Source organism: Pagrus major, chromosome 23 (genome assembly GCF_040436345.1).
Source record: "Pagrus major chromosome 23, Pma_NU_1.0".
In the NCBI taxonomy this organism is placed as follows: domain Eukaryota; kingdom Metazoa; phylum Chordata; class Actinopteri; order Spariformes; family Sparidae; genus Pagrus; species Pagrus major.
The window spans coordinates 18,156,949-18,176,854 of record NC_133237.1 but is presented as its reverse complement, the minus strand read 5'-3'; the positions used below and the strand labels follow the sequence as shown (position 1 = coordinate 18,176,854).

Sequence of the window (19,906 nt, the reverse complement as noted above, 5' to 3'; positions counted from 1 at the left end):
TGTAGCAATAGTGAGACAAAAGTAGTGGAGTAAAAGGAACAATATTCTCTGAGATGCAGTGGTGGAATGCAACTAAGTACTATAGTTAGAAGTATATGGGAAACTACGTATTAAATGTTAAATCCACATTATTGCATGAGTAATAATAATCCAATAATATACATGTCAAAAAATGTGTAAAACAAGCATCATCAAGGGTTCTGGGTAAATTTGACACCATTTCTCACTAGTCTGTGAATATCCACAAATCAGACAAAGAAGAAAATGGTAAGTAATAATAATACTGCATTGGGTACCTTTACTGGTAATACTTTTAGTACATTTTCCTGATTATATCAGCCTTACTTGTAATAGCGTATTTTTACAGTGTAGCATTAATACTTGGACGTGAATTCTCCGTCCATCACCGTATTCCGATTTTCCTATTGTTATGAAAGCAGCATAAGTCTGATCAACGTCACAGTTGCTCCGCCCATTAATAATACTGTGCGCGCTCCCGCAGAAAGACTTCGACCGAGTAACAGCGCGTCCCCGCAGCTGCACGGCGCTACTTTAGATAGTTTGGTAATCAGAAATCCCCCTGGGAATAAATCCGTGTTATTACCTACGTGTGGACGACGAGTAGTAGAGCATTTGTAAAACATGGCCACGACCTCGGAGTGCAGTTTCCACGACTTGTTGGAAGCATAAAAGCGGGTTCCGGTGGCGTTATGTTTTTCTGTCAGGAAGTTTGACGCATTCGGCTGAAGATTATTTCTCACTTTGTTTTGGTCGGGGCAAAGTTTTGCGGACCACGATCGGCCGCAGAAACCGCAGGACAACTCGGTGGACAGCGGACTCTGTCGTTGGAGAAGACTGCGTTTTGTGGATATCACATTAATTCTCCAGGAGCCGTAAATGTAGGACTGTAAACATCGATGATCCGACTTGACTTCGCCTAACATGACATTTCGAGTTTATGTGTTTAAAAAAACGTATGCAGGCTGTGTTTTTACAGCCAGTTTCATTTAAGTCCGCTTTTGCGTCATGTGTGAACTCCATCATGTCGCGCACTGAATCAAATTCCCCTGCACTTTCTGTGCGGCCTGCATGTTGTCTCTTATGTTTAAGATCCATATTCAAGTTGCCATGCGATGCTGTTATCTGCAGTGCACTCACACAAGTAAAGATATCTCCAGCCGAGACGAGTTTGGACTCCAACCTGGCAACACAGTGAGGAAAAATCTGCAAACTTAGCAAGAACAGAGGCCATCAAAAAAAAAAAAAAAAAAAAATCACGGAAATCGTTCGGTCTTTTCCTCTGGCGAGCTGATACTCACAAATGGATTTCATACAGGCCATGCCGTTACTGTTGCACCTTGTTTGGTAGGTTTTTTGTTCCTATAATACACGGACATGGGCTCCCGCAAGCCTCAAAGAGTTGATATCGAGTGTGACCTCTGAAAATGTTTTGGAAATGTGAGTTTTCCAGAGATCCGAGGCTGCAGCGGAGCAGAAGTTTGTCTGTGGGCCACAGCTGGAGCAGCCTGATGTAGGCTTTTCCATCGGAACATTTTCTCGTCAAAACGCACAGCTGTCTGATGTGACCGGTGTTGTTTTTACAGCTCGGAAAGTATCTGTTAGTGTGTGTGTGCTGTCATTTTCCGTTGAAGAAGAAGAAGAGCCCCTAATACCTGAGGGGGTGGGCTGGGGGGTCAGCCCCGCCATGGCGCCCCCGCACTCACACACGCTCCCCGGTGTGTCGGTGTGACGGAGGGCACCGATGGACGTGAGCATCGGCCCGACCTACTGCGTCATCTCTGCCTCGAGACACCGGTGACCGGTCGGCTGCACGCGGGAGAAGCCCAGGCTTGTCCCCACCGAGGTTGTCAAGGCGACAGGTGAGGGCTGTGTGATGAGCACGTGACAGGAGCGACAGGTATATGATGAGTTGATTGTGCTGCATTCAGGTCATGTTGGGAAAATTGTGGGTTTTGTTCTGCTTGAAAACAGAATCTAGGTCCATAATACAGTTGGTATTTATTTATTTATTTGTTTGTTTGTTTGTTTTGTTTTGTTGGCATCAAAGTAGAAACACTTTAAAATATACACTACTCAAAATAAGTTAGGGATATTCCTTAGTTTATTTACCTTGATTCACACAGCTTTTATTGTCTGGGCAGTGAGCTTGCATGCTCAAATGCTTGTATGACTAAGTAATTGAGAATGGCTGACCAAACTGATTAGGTATTTTAGGTAACATTGTAGCACAGTGAATGAGACTAGTCCTCCTGGTAACCAAAGCATCTTTGGGTTGACATGTAGAACAAGTGGGGGATGTAAGACTACAATTGATTTTGAAATCACAGATAATACATACCCTTAACCAAGTATAGGTATTTATTTGCTTGAAGAACAAGAGGAACAAACCTAGCCGATCAATAAGAAGATTTGGACCAAAAACACTAAAGGTATAATGCGTACACCTGAAGAGTTTGGCTCAAGAGAAAAATCATCACATCTGTGCTAGTCAGCTGATAATGATTGAAGGTATAGGCCAGTTTGACAACTGTGTTTACAATAATACTGATGTAAACAAACTTTCAGCTGCGCCAGAAAATAATAATAACTTGTATTTAGTGTTAGACCATGCACCAAATGAGCACAATTCTGTACACACAAGTCATTGTTTTTTTTTAATTATATGATACTTACTATAGTTATTCCCATGTTACATGTATGCAGCACAACATAATAGCTTGTGGGGATCATTTAAAGAGCCTCACAGTGGCACTAGATTGTGAGCTGTTGTTCTGTTCTGATGTTTTCATGTGATTGTTTTGTGGTAATGGAAGAAGAGGGAAGCAAAGATAACATACATTTTATTGTGACCATCATGCCACACTATAATACATGGTATCCATATCTGGTGAGGCAGCGTCATACCCAGTGACTCAGTGCTTAGATATCTGACTTTTTGAACTCCTTATCATACTGCACACTTGCATGGTGATGTATCACCTCAGCACTGTACATTTCTGCTGGATCTAAATTTAAAAATAGATGGATTACTCATCTCTAATGTGAAAATGTGTCACAGTTGTGTGACAACTCAACTGTCACTATTATTCAAAGGGGTAAAGTGATGGTAATGGGAGACATAATGGAGTGTGTAGCAAGATACTTGTTTGAAATGAGATACCGTCATTTGTTGTAATAGCCATGAAAAAGATGGTTGTCTCTTTATGGTCAACAACTGTGTACATAAGCTCATGCAGGTAGGGGCCGCAGAAGGCCCTCCTTCTCTTTGATCTATAGTAGCTTTTTTTTACGTTAGCATATTGTTATCTAAACAAGCAGAATAAGCAGCATTTTCAAAAGATTTCATCAGATTGTTTATGCACCTTGAGAATGTATCTGTATGTATGTATTAAAGGGAAAGCTCACCACAAATTGAAAATGCATATTTTCCTCTTACCTGTAGTACTATTTACCCACCTCGTTTGTTTTGGTGTGAAATGCCAAGTTTTGGAAATATATATTAAATAATATATTAAATAATATATAACAATATATTGAAACTAGCTGGCTCTTGGCTTGTGGTGCAAAAAAAAAAAAAAAAACGTGAAAAACTCAACAGCCATGTCTCTTTCAAGAAGCATGACCCGATTACTCAGGATAATCCAGAGGACCTTGTTGTGAGCAGTTTTATATAGTAACTATTTACTTTCTACCACACTACACCCACCAACCATATCACTGTGCAGAAGGAAGTCTGCATCTACTCATGGACAAGAGAGTCATGACAGCGCGGGATGTAAACATTGTTTGCCTCCTCCTCAGCTGAGCTGTAACGTTAGCTGTCCATGAGTAGATGTGTGTTTCCTTCTGCGTGGTGACACGAAAAGAAAGTAGTTTCTACATGAACCAGCTCACAACAGGTCTGTGGATTATCTTGAGTAACCAAGTCATGATTTCTGCAAAGAGACATTGCTATTATGTGTTTTTTTGGCACTTTGAGCACCACAAGACGAGTGCCATCTAGTTCCATTAGAGAGAAGGCAGACATCTCTGTAGCCGATATCTCCAAAACTCGACAACTCACAGCAGAACTATCTGGATGAATAAATAGCACTCCAGGTAAGAGGAAAAATATGTGTTTTTGATTTTGAGTTGAACTGTCCCTTTAAAACACTACAAAGAGCATTTGAAACTCTAGCCAAGGAAAGTACTAGCAGACTTGTCGAGATTGCAATATTCAAATGTGGTGGGTTTCTCTGAACCCGAAAACACATGTGCACCTGAGACAGGAGACACATCAGGCCAGAGGATTTTGCTGTGAGGCGCTAAGTCCAGATGCATCACTGGCCAAAGACAGAGTAAGAACTGTGGCTGGGAAAAACAGCCTCAGACTAAACACCTCTTAAAGCAGACAGAGAAGAGGGGGGAGGAAAATCCATGTAAATCCTGCTAGTCCTGGAAATGTGATACAAGGAAAATAAAGCGGGCACAGCTGACTGGACTGGTAGAGCACAGCCTCCTTCTCTATTGAATTCCCTGCATTCCGCCTGGGAGGTAATTAAAATCAGCAGAAGCAGGAGAGAGAAGAGGGTAGCTTGAGGAATAAACGCAGGGGTTACTTGTTGTGTTGTTGACCCCTTGAGGTACACAATTTGATCGTTTCTCTCCAGATCCTCTACTATTCTCTTTGGTGAACATTTTGTTGGCAGAGCGGAGCTAATGGACTGTCCTCACATGACTGTGCATCCATGCAACTTGTGGGGGATTTGCACAGCTCATAAACTCCATGCTATTTAATAGGGGATAAAATCGCATAAGCGTGAAGTTTGAAGGGTTGAAGGACAAAACTCTTTGGCACCTACTCTGTTGGCACAGGAACACGAGAGTGGCAGGAGCTTGAAAGCAACGTGGCAACGCTCCGCCAACCACAGACGGACATGCCCGGCATTCCTGTGGGTGATTATTACCCAGAAATCCACAGAGTCAATGAGTTGCCCCAGGTGCCGATGCTGCCCTTTTTTGTATGAGGAAATAGTTTCCCGCTTCAGAGTTTTATTCTCAGACGGCCTTCTGACTGCGCAACTCCTGTGTGTGACACTGTTCATCTCGGTGTCTGGTGTTTCTCTGTCCTGTTTTCTTTTTGTCCCAGTCATATTGTAAAACAAACGAGTCAGTAGTTGTATAGGCTTGCCAGGCACCTTACCACAGAAGCAATGTACATGGGTTCACTGGCTGTAGGATATATTTGGGCAAGGTGAAGCAAGCTCTGTGTTGACATTGTACATTGTACGTGTCGCCAGATGTGAAAGATCCACTCTGTGTACAGTCTCTTTATCAATGTCAGTTACATTCATTCAGTCATAATGGGCTGCCTAATCTGCTTTTAACACCCAAGAAACCCCTGGCTTGAAGTTAATGTACATAAAATGAGTTTCACACATTTAAATGTTTGAAACAGAGAATGGGTATCTGATCATATACCAGGATCAAAAGCGCAAAAGTCAGATCAGTGAATTCCTGGTAAAGGTAGTTTATTTTAATCAACTCTCTGATTGTCTTTTGGTTTTGTTTCCCGTTTTATGCTTTTGTTAAAAGTCTACTGTAATTGTGAAAACTAAGTTTGTGTTTTCCTTTGTTGAATCTGTTTTAATTCACTGGTTTATTGGTACAAATTCGAGGGAAACCCTCTCCATTGAAGGAAATGCCTCAGTTTATAATGCTGTTGACGCCTTGAACAGGCCAGATAATATTGCCCTGTTAACATCAACAAAAGAGTTATAACACAGCTGAGTTTGGGCTTTGCAGCTCGTGCAATCAGAGAAGCTTAAAGCTGGAAGATGTTTAAAATGGCAGAAAACTCCCCGTAAAAAACATTTTTCCCATATGAACTGTGCCAGACTGATCGCTGCCAGGGCAGCTCGAATTTTCAGCCGTTTCCAATTGTCGTTCTTTCTCATGGCAAAACACACAACACACATTCTCACACGCACTGCACACTTTCTCATTCACTCAGGCCTCCAGTCACAGAAATCTTTAGGTCTGCGTTCTGCAGGCTTAGGTTACATTTTTCACATGCATGCAAGGAATTATGCATGAGGAAGGGGTTGTGCTCTAAATGAAAATTAGGCTCTCTGTTTATTGTCACATTAAAACACCAATTATCTACATACACTATAGTAAGGATGCAGTATAGCCTTCAGGTTTCATACTGTGATTTTTCTTATGGTCTCCTCATCACTGAGATGTTTTATGGGCCGAGGTACTTGCATGCTGACAAGTTTTGTGAGATTGGCCGATAACCTCAGTCCTATGTCATCTCCTGTCTGATTTAATGACTAACATCCTTCTGCTCTGTCTCCGTGCAAAAAAAATGAACAAAAACCTCAGTCATTAGACGCCTTTCTTGTCATTGACTAATTTCTGTTTTTATCACTACAGACTGTGGCTGGTTTGTTTCTGAAGACTGGTTTGTAGACCACGTACACAAACATCGCCACAATGAGTAAGTCTTTTAAATTCTGATGTAAGACAGACTTTTAGAGCGACACACACTCACACCAAACAACATCCCTGAGGCCAAAGCCTGTTCTAGCTGCTGCCCCAGACACTGTCGGGTGAAGGATTGGTTATGTGGAGATGGGGGTCTGGTTCTCTCCACTGCCCCGGGGCTGTATGATGTCTGTCCAAGCTACACAAGGAGAATATTTTCTCTTCGTGAGCTAGTCCAGCCAAGGCAGAGCTTGCCCTGAGATCAAACATGGGAATAGGCATATCAAAAACACTGCAGTCCTTCCCTGCCCCTAATACTCTGTCACAGGATAGTCTCCATATGGCTATAGTTAAAAACGACTGACTAATTGTCTGCACACACCTTTTGGTGCAGAATTGAAAGTGCAAGGGACTCATATCTGTCTCTTTCTGTCACACACACACACACAGGCCATCAAATTTCCAATTCACACTCTAACTGTGCATTTTTCCCCAATCCATTATCCTCTTCAGACGAGAGGCAGGCGCTCCACTCTATAATGAAGGACCTGGTTGCCCTCCAGATGACGCGGCGCCAGCCTGTGTTACCATTTGACAGCGGCAAACCCAAGGCACTGGCCCAGGCCAACAGACAGGTGCGGTATAGTGGCGTGTAAAGTTGTCCTCATAAACCAGGATTTAGACCCAGCAATAATGGAATTGGTGCTGAGTGACAGGGTAACACTTTTGTTATTATCCAGGCTTTACGTAAGTCATAGTGCTCAGTTACATTCAAATATTCACAGATTTAGCTGTGAGCTCAAACATCTTGGTCACACATGTAAAACACACATTTTATGGACGTTTTCTTATGATGAAATACATTTAAAGTGGTTCACAAGTGTAGTTCTGAAGAAGCAATGTGGCCAGGTGTTTAGCGATAAACCTAGTGGGCAGTCTTCTGTCCACAGTATTCATCTTCAACTGTCTTTTAGCACACAGTTGCAACACTGTTGGGGAAAACTAAACATTCAGGGTGAGAGACTGGATTTAGAAGTCAGGAGGGCCTAACAATGCTTACAAAATAATGTTTTTAAAATCAAAATTCGGACCACTGCTGCATAAAAAAACTTGCCACTGGGTATCACCCATGCAGGTATATATATTCTTGTTCCTTTCAGTATTTCCCGTAGCCCACACAGTTAGCTAATTTAGTGTAATGACAGATGGATTCCCAAGATAGCCACCCACAACTCTGCTGCATCTGAAATATATTAAATTCAGTTATTTTTTAACTTCTTCACTATAAATATATTCTGCTCATGTGGAAAAGCAGCCAGTAGCCCACCCACTCTCGCTTTCTACCACAGCTGCAGCCGCAGAGAATAGTTAAAGTGGACAACTCATGTGCAGTGTAGTGTTTGCTTAAAACCAGAGATTGTCCCCTTGGGAAAGACAGTCTCCACCATTTTCCCACCTCAGTAACTTATGTTGGACGTGAGTGGAAGTGGGGAGGCTGTACAGAGTGGAGTGATATGTCTTTGAACAATCATGTAATGTGCGCGTCAGTCAAGTCTTTTCTGTTGGGAAAATCACGTCTTTTACAGTCGTGATTATCATTCAGTTATGTTAGTGCTCTCGTGTTGCACTTTGATGATCTCATTTGTCCACTCTTTGACCTTTCTGTTTCTTTTTTGTCTCAGGATGATGTCAGGATAAAGTTTGAGTTCTCAGGAGAGAGGAGGTGAGTTTACTTTGGGCTTTTTTTTACATGCATGTTGTGTGTACATACACTGTAAAAACTCAACATATCTCATTACTCTTGAGACACAATCATTTAGAAAGTAGCATTTCAGTGGGATAAATAAGACTTGTTTAGATCATTTTCATTTGTTTTTTCAATTATTTTCAACGTGGCATTTTTTCAGTGTATATATACATCTCTACATACAAGTGAGAGAGAGCATAAACTCACACAGAGACATAAACACACTCAGTCAAGCATGCTGTTCTTGTCACACGTTCCAGTTCATGAGAAAGAGCACATCTCAGAGTCAAACACACACTCCAGGACTTAATTCAGACTGGTATGTGAGCTGGAGAATGGAAGGGGAAAGGACTGTGGTTTGTCTGTGGCTGCCAGCACACACCACAAATATGCAAGGTGCACTTAGAGGAATCTGCATGCACTAAAAAGAGCAGCTTTTGTGGATTTTGCTTGCACGTGTGCATGTAACTCAGAAGAAGTTTCCTTAGCAGCCGGTACAAATCTCTCCTAATCTGTCTGTCTGTGTGATTTCTTGCTTTTTTGATGTGCAGGATCCTGATGTTTGGACGACCTGTGCAGTTCGAGGAAATCCAGCAGAAAGTTAAGGCCGTCTTTGGCCAGCAGCTAGACCTGCATTATATGAACAATGAGGTAAAGTGGAGGCTCTTGTGCTGTATCACTAACAGTCTTTCCCCACTCATTATGTCTTCAACAAGAAATCCTCAGATAAACCAATAAATGCCAATTCTATGTCTGTATGCGTTTCCATATTATAAATGATGATTACACACAATTGTCTGCTGTCTGCATCTATATGACCTTTTAAATGCTTCCAAAATGTGGTATGTGTTTGTTAATATACATATTATGTTGGTTTTTATGTCCGTGTATGTGTTTGTCTTGTATCCTGGCAGTTGTCCATCCCTCTGCGAGGTCAGGATGACCTGGACAAGGCAATCGACCTCCTGGATCGGAGCTCCAACATGAAGAGCATCAAGATCTTGTTGCTCACTCAGGAGCACAGCAATGTAAGACACACACACACACACACAAACACACACACACACTCTCTCTCTCTCTCACAGCCGGGAATTCACTGTGTACCATTGCACCACTGCCATTTCTTCACCATAGAGCCATGTTGTGAAAAATCGTATTTCCTCATTATATTTACGTCACACTAACTGTCTTGCTGACATGAAGCGACTGTTCAGTCGTGTTTTTTGAAGTCTTGTTTGAACCTCCTGTTCTATCTCCCTCTTTCCTCCTACAGGCCTCCTCTCCGTCCCACCATGTGCCGTGTAAGCAGGTGAGGATCAAGTCCTCCCAGTCGACTGGAGACGTTAGCACAGTGTATCAATCCTCCGAGCCCAGGGGGCGCCACCTATCAACCGGTACATAGCTTTTACTTTCATTCAAAGTTCTGCCTAATTTTCTCTCTAACATCAGTTCACACACTGATTCAAAAGACTATTTTAGATTATTTTTCTGAAACCTCAACATTTTGTCAATATTCATTTCTTGATTGCTGTCATATCGCCGTGCCATTGCCACTTTTTGCTACCTCAGTTTCCCTGTGTGTCGCCCTCTCTCTTGCTCTCTCTCTAGCTTTTCTTTCTTTGGCTTCCCCTTTTAGCAATGGCTCCTCTTCCTTTTCCTGTTCACCATCACTAGACGGTGCCTGCTGGACAGGAGCCAATCAGATTACAGAAGGCTATTAGTGTGTTGAACCAGTGGCCTGGTTTAGGATCTTTTCTTTGCCCTGCAGCAGGGGATGAAGTGGCTGCAGCAGGGCTTGAGGGCTTGAGAGCTTGAGATCACCAGGCCATAAATCTTAAAACCAGCTCTCAAATGTTGCTCCTTTCAGTCAGAAAGCAATCAGCACTTTCATTTGTTGGTTTCTTTATACTTGTGGCACAGGAGGGAGAGAGGGCCCTGCTGAATATTTAAATGTCATGGCAACAGTGTCACAAAAGTTTCTGCATGGATTTGTTTTTGAGTTGCATGACTGTGGTCTCAACTACTCATTTTTGTGCTACCTACTCTCAGAAAACAAAAAATAGATTTCAATAGAGATAAACAGCAAAATAAATTATGCAAAAGATTCAGTCCACAGGCAAGTAAAGACCATCATATATTTAAAGTTTCCTTTATGCTCATACCTGCTGTCTAATCCCAGGTTCTCAGAACACGGGGCGCAGCTCGCCGCCTCCTGGCTACGTGCCTGAACGCCAGCAGAGGATTGCCCGGCAAGGTTCATATACCAGCATAAACAGTGAGGGGGAGTTCATCCCTGAGACCAGCGATCAGTGTGTGAGTCATCGCTTCACTATTAACTGGGAAAAATCCACATTGAAATAGAAATCTTGTGGTGTGCTTATGATCTTAGGCTACTGAGATTTGATCACATAAACAACTTTTCCTCGAAGCTTGGATCAAGACCTGTTCTCATTTCTGAAGTTGTTTTTGCTCATTCATAGAAGTTTTATTAACACTGTGAAAGTACTGTGTTGGGCAGAAGTTACATGTATTTATAAGTAAAAGGTCAAACAAAGCATTCAGTGAGTCAACACCATTATCCATTGCTAGAAGTAAATTGCAAGTGCATACATTGGGTTCATTCTCAAGTTTACAAGTTTTTTCTTTCTGAAATGTGTACACACAAATCACATGTGCATACACACCTTCATTTTCCATTGTGCCCTTTACAGGTGCTGGATCCCTGGAGCAGTGCCGAAAACTCTGTCTCTGGAAGCTGTCAGTCTCTGGACAGCAACTCAGACAGGTGACCAGCAGACCTGTGTCTGCTCTTTTCAAAACATTAATTGTTAATGCTGCCTGCCAGGAACCTACTAGTCATTACGTGTGTTACTGTTTTTCCGTTGCATTTCCATAATTGTTTTTTGCAAAATTGGAAAAACTGTAAGCTGTGTAACCTATGTAAACACCAAGATACAATCTCCACCCGAGGAAGCCTCTCACCGTCTCTCACGCTTCTTTCCTTCCTTGAACTCTCTCACAGCCCCTCGCTGAGGAAGTCGCGCATGCACAGGGCCAAGAGTTACCCTGATAATCGTCAGGAGTTCTCAGGTGAGAGCATCCACAAGAAAAGCTCCTTCCAATGTTTAACATTCGCAGTGACCATGGGGAAATATTGTGTTAAAGCAGCACACTCACCTCTCATGGGATAAAGCAGTGTGACAGCCTCTTCTTTTTGAACCATCAGGACATAATGGTGGACGAATCTATAGATGCATTAAAATTCATGTTTACAGCAAACCAAACACAACAATATTAACCATCAACATAAGCACTTGTCCAGCCCAGGCCTTTCAAAAGCTGAACATTAATGATTTGATAAAGAAATCTGCTCTTGATAGTAATTTCAAGTTCATATCTGCTGTTCTTCATAAGTGTAAGCTTCAAGGGAGTGGAATAAAGTAGCTCACGTGAATGTTGTGTGACTCACTGTGTAACTGAGCTAAACTGTGTGTGAGTAATCCTGCTGACCTTTCACCCTTGGGTATTTGTTTACAGACAGGGAGAATCATGTGTATGACAGGGTAGCAGGGAAAGGGGGCACCTATCCTCGAAGGTACCATGTCTCCCTGCATCATAAAGACCACAGCGAAGGTAAGACGACTAGTATCTTTTCTCCATTTATCCACTACATGCCTGGTTTCTAACATTTTCTCTTTTGAGCTGTTACCTCCCTTATAATGTGATGTTAACCTCAGCTGGCCTCTTTTCTGCTGTCCTTCAGGACGTCGAACGTTTCCTCGGATTCGTCGCCCCCAGGGGAACCTATTCACTCTGGTGCCCTCGCGCCGGTCGCTCAACGGCAGCGAGGAGAGTCTGGGCAGCTGGCAACTGGTTGACGCTCAGGGCAGGCTCCGTCCCCAAGAACGTTCTGTCGCACATAAGTGTGAGTGTCGATCGAGAGGAACTCTCAACAAAACGGCCATAAAAAATACACTTCCCCTGTTAGGATGACAGAAATTGTTCAGAGATAAATAGATGATGTGTTGCAGGGCTCAAGGGTAAATGCTTATTTATTTCAATCAAAGTTGCTGAAAATCATGTAATAAAGGCATCCACCAGAATTCTGTCATGTTTCATATCACAGTCTCTTTCCTGTGATATGTAAGATGGCATGTTTTATATTTTATGTAAAACAGAAATGAGCAGCTACCTGTGTGTGGATTTTTTTTCAGCTCCCAGTGCTCCGATGACGTGGCGGCGGGGAAAGCTACTGGGCCAGGGAGCATTCGGTCGGGTTTACCTGTGTTACGATGTGGATACTGGGAGGGAGCTGGCTGCCAAGCAAGTCCAGTTTGACCCTGAGAGTCCAGAGACCAGCAAGGTGAGACACTAACATGCATAGTCAAGCTTTAATGTTTTCAGAGACAGAAAGCTTGGTTGTCTTGTGTCTTACCCTGTCCTTCTAGTACTGTTGAGGTCATTTACACTATTGTTCTGGTATGCTACCTCTTGTTACCGTTTAAAAGAAATTACAATTCAGTCTTTTTGTTAATTATTAAACCTAAGTTTTGATTATTACGACGCTGTAAAAGTGCCAAGAATGACCTCATATGTTGCGCATGTTAATTGGTTCAGGCTATCATGCTGGAATGCAGGTAGTTAATTATTAACGAATCAACTACCTCACAAACATACTTGATGGGAGGTCAGGAGTTAAACCACAAAATCTTTATTTTATTCCTGGACACAAAAATGAAATAATCAATCTGCAGGAAGGAAATTCGAAACCCAAGAACTGGAATGTATTCAAGAGGTTTTCTTTCCTCCCTGAACTCCCCTCTTCCTCATTTTAATGTGTTTTCCTGTCTTTCACAGAGAAAACATGCACTGTCACTTCCTGTATCTGAAAGGAGCCGCGTGTTGTGGCTGGTGGTGGGGGTGATGGGTCAGCATTGCCTTGGCCTCCCATCACCCCTTCACACTGCCACTGCCCGCTTGTGGCAGATGTGAATCAGTTGTTTCTATTTATTGTTTCTATTTCTGTGTTGGGACTTGGGGGATTACTTTGTGCGTCTCTGACTTCTCTCTCTCTCATTCACTCTCACTCTCACTCTCTCTCTCTGTTGTGGCCTCATCCTCTGAAGTAAACACCGGAACTTCTTTTGGGGAACTCTGCTATCGACTTTCATTTACTTTCTGCTTAAGGTTTCACATTTGGCAGAGTCAACATGCGGTCAAAAACCACTGATTGTTATCTCTGTGCTTATGGTTCATTTGTTTGTCACCAGTGGAAAGAGATATGACAGCCTGCAGGGCAAAAAAACACATACATTTATTTGCAAGTAAAAATAGAAAATCAACAAAGATGCTTTGTTCAGAAATGACATCTTGAATGTTTAATTGGGGTCATTTGAATCTTCATTGTGTAATTTCCCCACTTCTTCTTGTCTCTGTACAGGAGGTCAGCGCTTTGGAGTGTGAGATCCAGTTGCTGAAAAATCTGCATCACGAGCGCATAGTTCAGTATTACGGCTGTCTGAGGGACCACAATGAGAAGACCCTCACTATTTTCATGGAGTACATGCCGGGGGTGAGTCTCAGCAACTTCCATAATGTTTCAAGAGCTTATTATGTTTTTTGATGTTTAATAAACTGAGTGATTTAAGTAAAGAATTGTAGGAGAAAATGTCAGATCTTAGGCAGTGACTTAAAAAATTTCTTTCAGTTGTAGCGTGGCTCCGATACTTCATTTGTTCCTAGCTCAGACCTTCATTGACTGGGTAGATCAGTAGTCTTTAACCCTGGATGTGTTCACAGTCTGTGTGTTGTTGCACTGGTGTAAAATGCATGCTTTTCTTCTATCAGGGTTCAGTCAAAGACCAGCTGAAGGCCTACGGAGCGCTGACAGAAAATGTGACCCGGAAGTACACAAGACAGATCCTGGAGGGCATGTCCTATCTGCACAGCAACATGATCGTACACAGGGATATCAAAGGTAGTCCTGTTAAACTACAGAGCCTTGACTATTATACAGTTTAGACACTCTATAAATGTTTGGACAGTGTTTTAAAATACAGATGTTTGTGGAAGGTGATTAGTGGGATAAAATATTTACATGTTCCATGTAAACTCTGGCTCTCAGGTGCCAACATCCTACGGGATTCAGCCGGCAACGTGAAGCTGGGAGACTTTGGTGCCAGCAAGAGGCTACAGACCATCTGCATGTCTGGCACCGGCATCCGCTCTGTGACCGGCACCCCCTACTGGATGAGCCCGGAGGTGATCAGTGGAGAGGGCTACGGCAGGAAGGCTGATGTCTGGTAAGACACACAGCAGTGTAGTTTAAGACTGGTCCTAGTTTAAAAAGAAGGGTGGTTTCTTAGGGATGGATATCATGCTTGAGCTACATTACTATTAGTCTGGAAGGTTTTTAATTGAAATTATTGCAAGGAGCTTCCAAAATGTGAATCCAGTGTGAAATGAGTTAAAAATACACAGTGTAGATTTTCATGTCTTTGCCTTCCTTAGTTAACTCAGAGGTTATTTGTTTCGATATTTGAAAACAGACGTAAATAGCCATGGGTTATTGAAAGTGTTTAAATTTATATATTTTGTGAAGTCGAATGATGCAGGTTACGGCAAGAGAGCAACAAAGTTAACGTTAAGCCTGCTAGTACTCATTATAAAAATTCTCACTGTTGTGGCAGTAATTAACCTTTATTTATATGTGTGTGTTTTAGCAGCTGCTTTACAGGTACTTTTTATCAGAAAAAAATGTTAAGTTTGAAATAATAAAAAGGTTACATACATGGACTGACTGGGTAGAAAAACCTCATATTGATGATGCACTGTACTCTCAAAGAAAAAATGTTTTAAATTAAGTGAGGAGGCCTCTGTATGTAACCCAGTTCCTACCACAATCCGACACAGAGAGCAGACAACATTCTCTTATGCAATCTGATTGGGTGGTGACCTGCCAGGCAAGTGATGTGATTGGCTGAAGGCCAGTCAGACAGGTCGTAACAGAGGTTGGTATGTTCCAGGTTCTCAGCCCTGGCTGGAGGGGGAGTAATGCTCCCATGGGGGCTTGTGCCTCCCAGACAGGTAGAGGAGGCCCTCTGCTGCCTGTGCATGTGGAGGTTTACACTCAAAACATTCCTTTCAAGCTTTAGTGTCAAGCAGCCGAGACATAATATGTGGTATTTGTTTCAGCTTGTTATGTGACCCCACTGCAGATTAAGCTAAAGCAAAAACAATCATGTCTTTTACAGGAGCCTTGGTTGTACGGTGGTAGAGATGCTGACAGAAAAGCCTCCATGGGCTGAATACGAGGCCATGGCAGCAATATTCAAGATCGCCACCCAGCCCACCAACCCACTGCTGCCCTCGCACACCTCCGACCAGGCACGGGACTTCATTAGCTGCATTTTTGTGGAGGCCAAACACAGGCCCAGTGCTGAGGAGCTGCTCAGACATCCCTTCTCCCAGATTCTGTGCTGAAACCTGCCTGGTTTCTGAACTTCAGCCACAAAGTGGCACAGTAGCCTCAGCAGTATCTGTAGCTTCCTTGGAACCATCCATGACAGAAATCTGGACGTGGATCTAGTCTCAAAATCAGTGTTAAACACACTGAGCCTCTGCCGTCTTTCAGATGCTTCAAGAAGACTTAGTCTCCTGTCAGACAAATCACAGTTTGACAACAGCACTCAACAATGCCCTGAAAACCAATGCCAGTACATGCCTTTACAAGAGTCACCACCGGGAGGAGACAAAACACAGATTAAGTCTTCAAGCCTTCTTAGATACTAACACTCCAAATGAAGCACTCCAAAATCAGCATTATTCAAGTCATACACCAGTTGTGTCTTCACAAAATATCCTCTCCTGTGTTTACGTTCACTTGGTGAGCAGTGATGGAGAAATGTGAGGAAGCCCCTTAAGTGTTTGAACCTTTTTAAAGCTACAGCAGGCCTTAAGCTCACGATGATGTTGAACACCGTTGATGCACAACAGTATTAAATGGACAGAATTGTTCTCCTTATTTTTCCACATTAACACCGTCTTTTAATCTTAGAAATTTCCACCCTTAAACCATAGCCCTGTTAAAAGCTATTTGTAATGCACTTTTCCTATCAAACTTCATGTTCGTGTAGATTGTGGAGATTAGGTGATGCCACATAGAGTAGCCGCACTGGTGTTTAATAGAGGGAGAATTCAGCTGTTGGAACAAAGTCTGGTTTTTGGTTGCAGCCCTACAAAATCCAAAACATCATTAGTAATCTTACAGATAGAAATGTATTACAAGAGCCAAACACTCATATTTCTCAAATGTCGATAGACCATGATGCAGGGCAGCTGGTTGCCCCAGTTTGTACCTCTTATATATTACAGTTACATTAAAGTCACAGTGCCAAGAAGTTTGTCTGAAAAGTAAATGTTGATAATCTTTAATAAAACCTAGAATGCGTTTCTGCAGGTATTTCTAAAATCCTTAAAAGCTCTTCAAACCATTTGGATTAAAAATATTCAGGCAACTGCACAACAAAAAGATTTTTAACACGTCTCTCAAGTTGCGATTAAGTTTTCAACTTTCCCACCCTCTAGCGTTTCCAAGCGGTGTTAATGTTTGCGCCAAGACACCTGGAACGTTTTAGTTTCCCTCAGAGTCGCAAATAACAGCAACACATAATAAAAACGTGACTTCATTCAGTCATTTAGTTTGTAATGAAGATGTGAAAGCAGACAGAAGTGGTTCCAGGCTGCCAACCTGACTGGAATGCCAGTTTACCTTTCTTCTCCTGGGTGATTTCATGCCCAGTGGCAGACGTAATTGTATACTGAAAGCCGGGTTTATAGGGAACCAATGTAAAGCAGATGGTTTCACTATTCAATAGCCATTACAGTGCACCATCAACATTTACTTTATGATGATAGGTTAAGCAAAAAACTTGTTTATTGCCATTTTAAGCAAAAGTCATTTTTGGATGTAGAAACTGAATTGCAACATAGGAAACTGGTCAGACCAAATATTTATCCATCCAGATGGTTAGTAGAAGAGTTTTTGTAGACTCTGGAAATAGCTTCAGAGCAGAGGTAAGTTCTGCTGAACGACCTCCTCAGTTTCTGTTTTTTGTTTGTTTTTTTAAAGATAACCAGCTATTTATTTTTTCAGAGGGAGAAATGCCTTTCTCTGTGACTTGAATAAAATTGTAATAGATGAGAGGCACAAACTTGGACTGCAGCTACAATGACTTTTAATTATTCTTCTTAAAAGTCCAAGAATTCAAATCGAATAATCTACTCATTTACTGTGAGGATGACATGTAACTGTGCTCGAGGGAGCTGAGGGTGGACTCCTCCCATTATTATTCATCCTTTTTGCCTCAATGTGACTTACCCTTCTACCTGCCTTCCTCCTCTTGTAGCTCTTCAGAATCGAAAGCTATCTCAGTCGACAAAGTGCCAAAAAAGGGCAGATAATATATGATGATATGGACTATGGTATCAGTTGGTATGTGAAAGTGAAGCAGATGATGCTGTTTATAGTTGAAAATGCAAACTAAAAGCCTTAATTTGGAAGTGATCTTACTGTTCATGTGTGTCTGACCCAAACATCCCTGACTGAGAAGCCTTAACTTAAAGATCGATTTTTAAATCAGATGCACTTTTATGTAAAATGAATGTTGTGGGGGGTTTTTTTGTTCACTCTACCAAATTTGATTTTGTTTTGTTTTTTACTTCAAATGTGAAAATTGCTCAATTTTTATTTATATCCCCATGTCCATTCCAATTAGATTTTATAAGCAAATATGTATGTATAAATATATTTTTTATATCTAGACTGTGTCAAATCTGATGATACTTTCAGGACTTTGTGTTCTTAAAAGTAGATCATTGAAAGCAGCTGGTTTTGCAGACATTACAGATTTGGGGTTTATAAATGAAAAATGGGTGGAAAACGAACTCTGGCTGCTTGGTTCATGTTCCAGCTCATAAGAAAAAAATATTTCCACATGTCCTTAGCTATACATTTATGCTACAGTATTACCTGACAGGTTGCGTAAACCTTGCATCATTTGGCCATAATGCTTCGACACATCAATGAGCTCTCATGAATGAAACCTTTAAGGGCTAAATTTAAAATTGCTGGGACTGCTTTTTTGTGTGATTTCAGTGTTGATGACATAATTAAAAGGCGTGTGTGTGTAAGCCAAAGACATGCAGGATCGGAGCCAGTGCTGGATTTCAGAGTTCGCTTTCAACCCAGATGACGACTTTGTTTATCCCAGGGTTCAGACGACGAGTCCAGCATTGACTGATATTCTGAACAAAAGGCTTACTGCTGCCTTAATGCTAATATGAGAACTTTATTTGTGGGCTGCTACAGGCTAAAGGCAGCTAAAACGTGTTCATTGTTGAAAATAATGCAGCGAGATAAAGAACCCTGTGGTAAGCAAATGAGTACAAACTAGTTTTTTAGAGATCTATATTGTGTAAATGTATGATTATGTATCATGACATGACTTGCAGTGCAAAGTCTAATGTATCAAATTTATTTTATAGCAAGAAAAGAGTAGTATGTTTAATGACAGTGTTTATGTATTATATATATGTCATGCTCTCGCTCCGAAACAAATAAATTGTTTTTAAAAATTGTGTCACACTGTGGTGGCTTGTCCAGACTCGGGGAGTCCAGTTAATGAAAGGAACAAGGAGACTGAGCTCATTGTTGGCAGTAAGAAGCTACTTGATTGATGCACTCTTTTTCCTCTCCCTCTCGCTCTCTCTCCTTCATTTTGTGCCTTTCTCTATTTTTTCTCTTATTCTCATCTCATGAGGAAAAACAGGAGGCAGACACAGGAAGGAGAGATTTCTACAGCCGTGTCTGGCTGTGAGATGGCAAAACAGATTGTATCACACAAAGGGCCTTTTTCTTGAATTGGCATGACGTGGAGATGAATTGCTTCTGAAAGGTTTAGTTTTTTGTTGCCTTTATGAATTGATTAATTCCAGTTTGTCCTCACAGTAAACAAAGAGAGGTTCAGGACTGATAACATGGTTAAAGAGGATAATTTAGGTTATAGAGTGGAAACAAAAAGTCTTTCAGTCTGTTTTTTAGTATGAGGGAAGAAATCTTAATCAGAAGAGAAAGATCTTCATTGACTGATTTTTTTTCATGCGTAAACAAACTAAATAAACTTTCTTCATTTTCATGACTGAATAAACAAACTGACCTTAAAGGACTACACAATTTCAAACTGTTTATATGTGGCGGACCCTGCCAACTTTCTATCTTCAAACAGTGTCCTGGGGACCTTACTCTCCTCTGAGAACAGCTTGTTCATTCAGTTACGGAAAAAAATAACTATTTCTGAGTTTGTATTATTATTATTGTAAATATTAAAATTCTGAGTTTGAATTTCTTCTCCAAATCTACATACCGCCCCCCCTTCTTGGAAAGCAGAATTAGATTGTCAAAGAAAACATATCCAACATGCCAGAGGACGACGCATACAACGGTCTAGTTTTATAATATCCCTTATATTGAGCCAGAACAGAGGAAGCTGGTAGCTGTTTAACATTCAAGGCCATTGTTAATGTCTTTGTCTTCCTCTGCTGCCTTCTTATTCCTTCTGTCAGAAAGAACATTTGTTTGTTTGAATTGTTTGTCAATTTATTTATAAAGCC

At 41.6% G+C, this 19,906-nt stretch overlaps 1 protein-coding gene across 1 annotated transcript; it reads left to right on the top strand.

Annotated features, from left to right (window-relative positions):
* The first annotated feature begins 560 nt into the window (after positions 1-560).
* map3k3 (mitogen-activated protein kinase kinase kinase 3) lies at positions 561-18,874 on the top strand. The gene is made up of 17 exons (XM_073494488.1): positions 561-1,880; positions 6,439-6,502; positions 7,003-7,124; positions 8,172-8,212; positions 8,788-8,887; positions 9,151-9,264; positions 9,510-9,630; positions 10,416-10,549; positions 10,948-11,021; positions 11,259-11,326; positions 11,774-11,869; positions 12,000-12,161; positions 12,451-12,599; positions 13,677-13,808; positions 14,084-14,213; positions 14,361-14,538; positions 15,490-18,874. Exons 2-17 carry the CDS (start codon positions 6,499-6,501, stop codon positions 15,716-15,718), a joined length of 1,854 nt encoding a protein of 617 aa, XP_073350589.1. The 5' UTR covers positions 561-1,880; positions 6,439-6,498; the 3' UTR covers positions 15,719-18,874.
* The last annotated feature ends 1,032 nt before the right edge of the window (positions 18,875-19,906 follow it).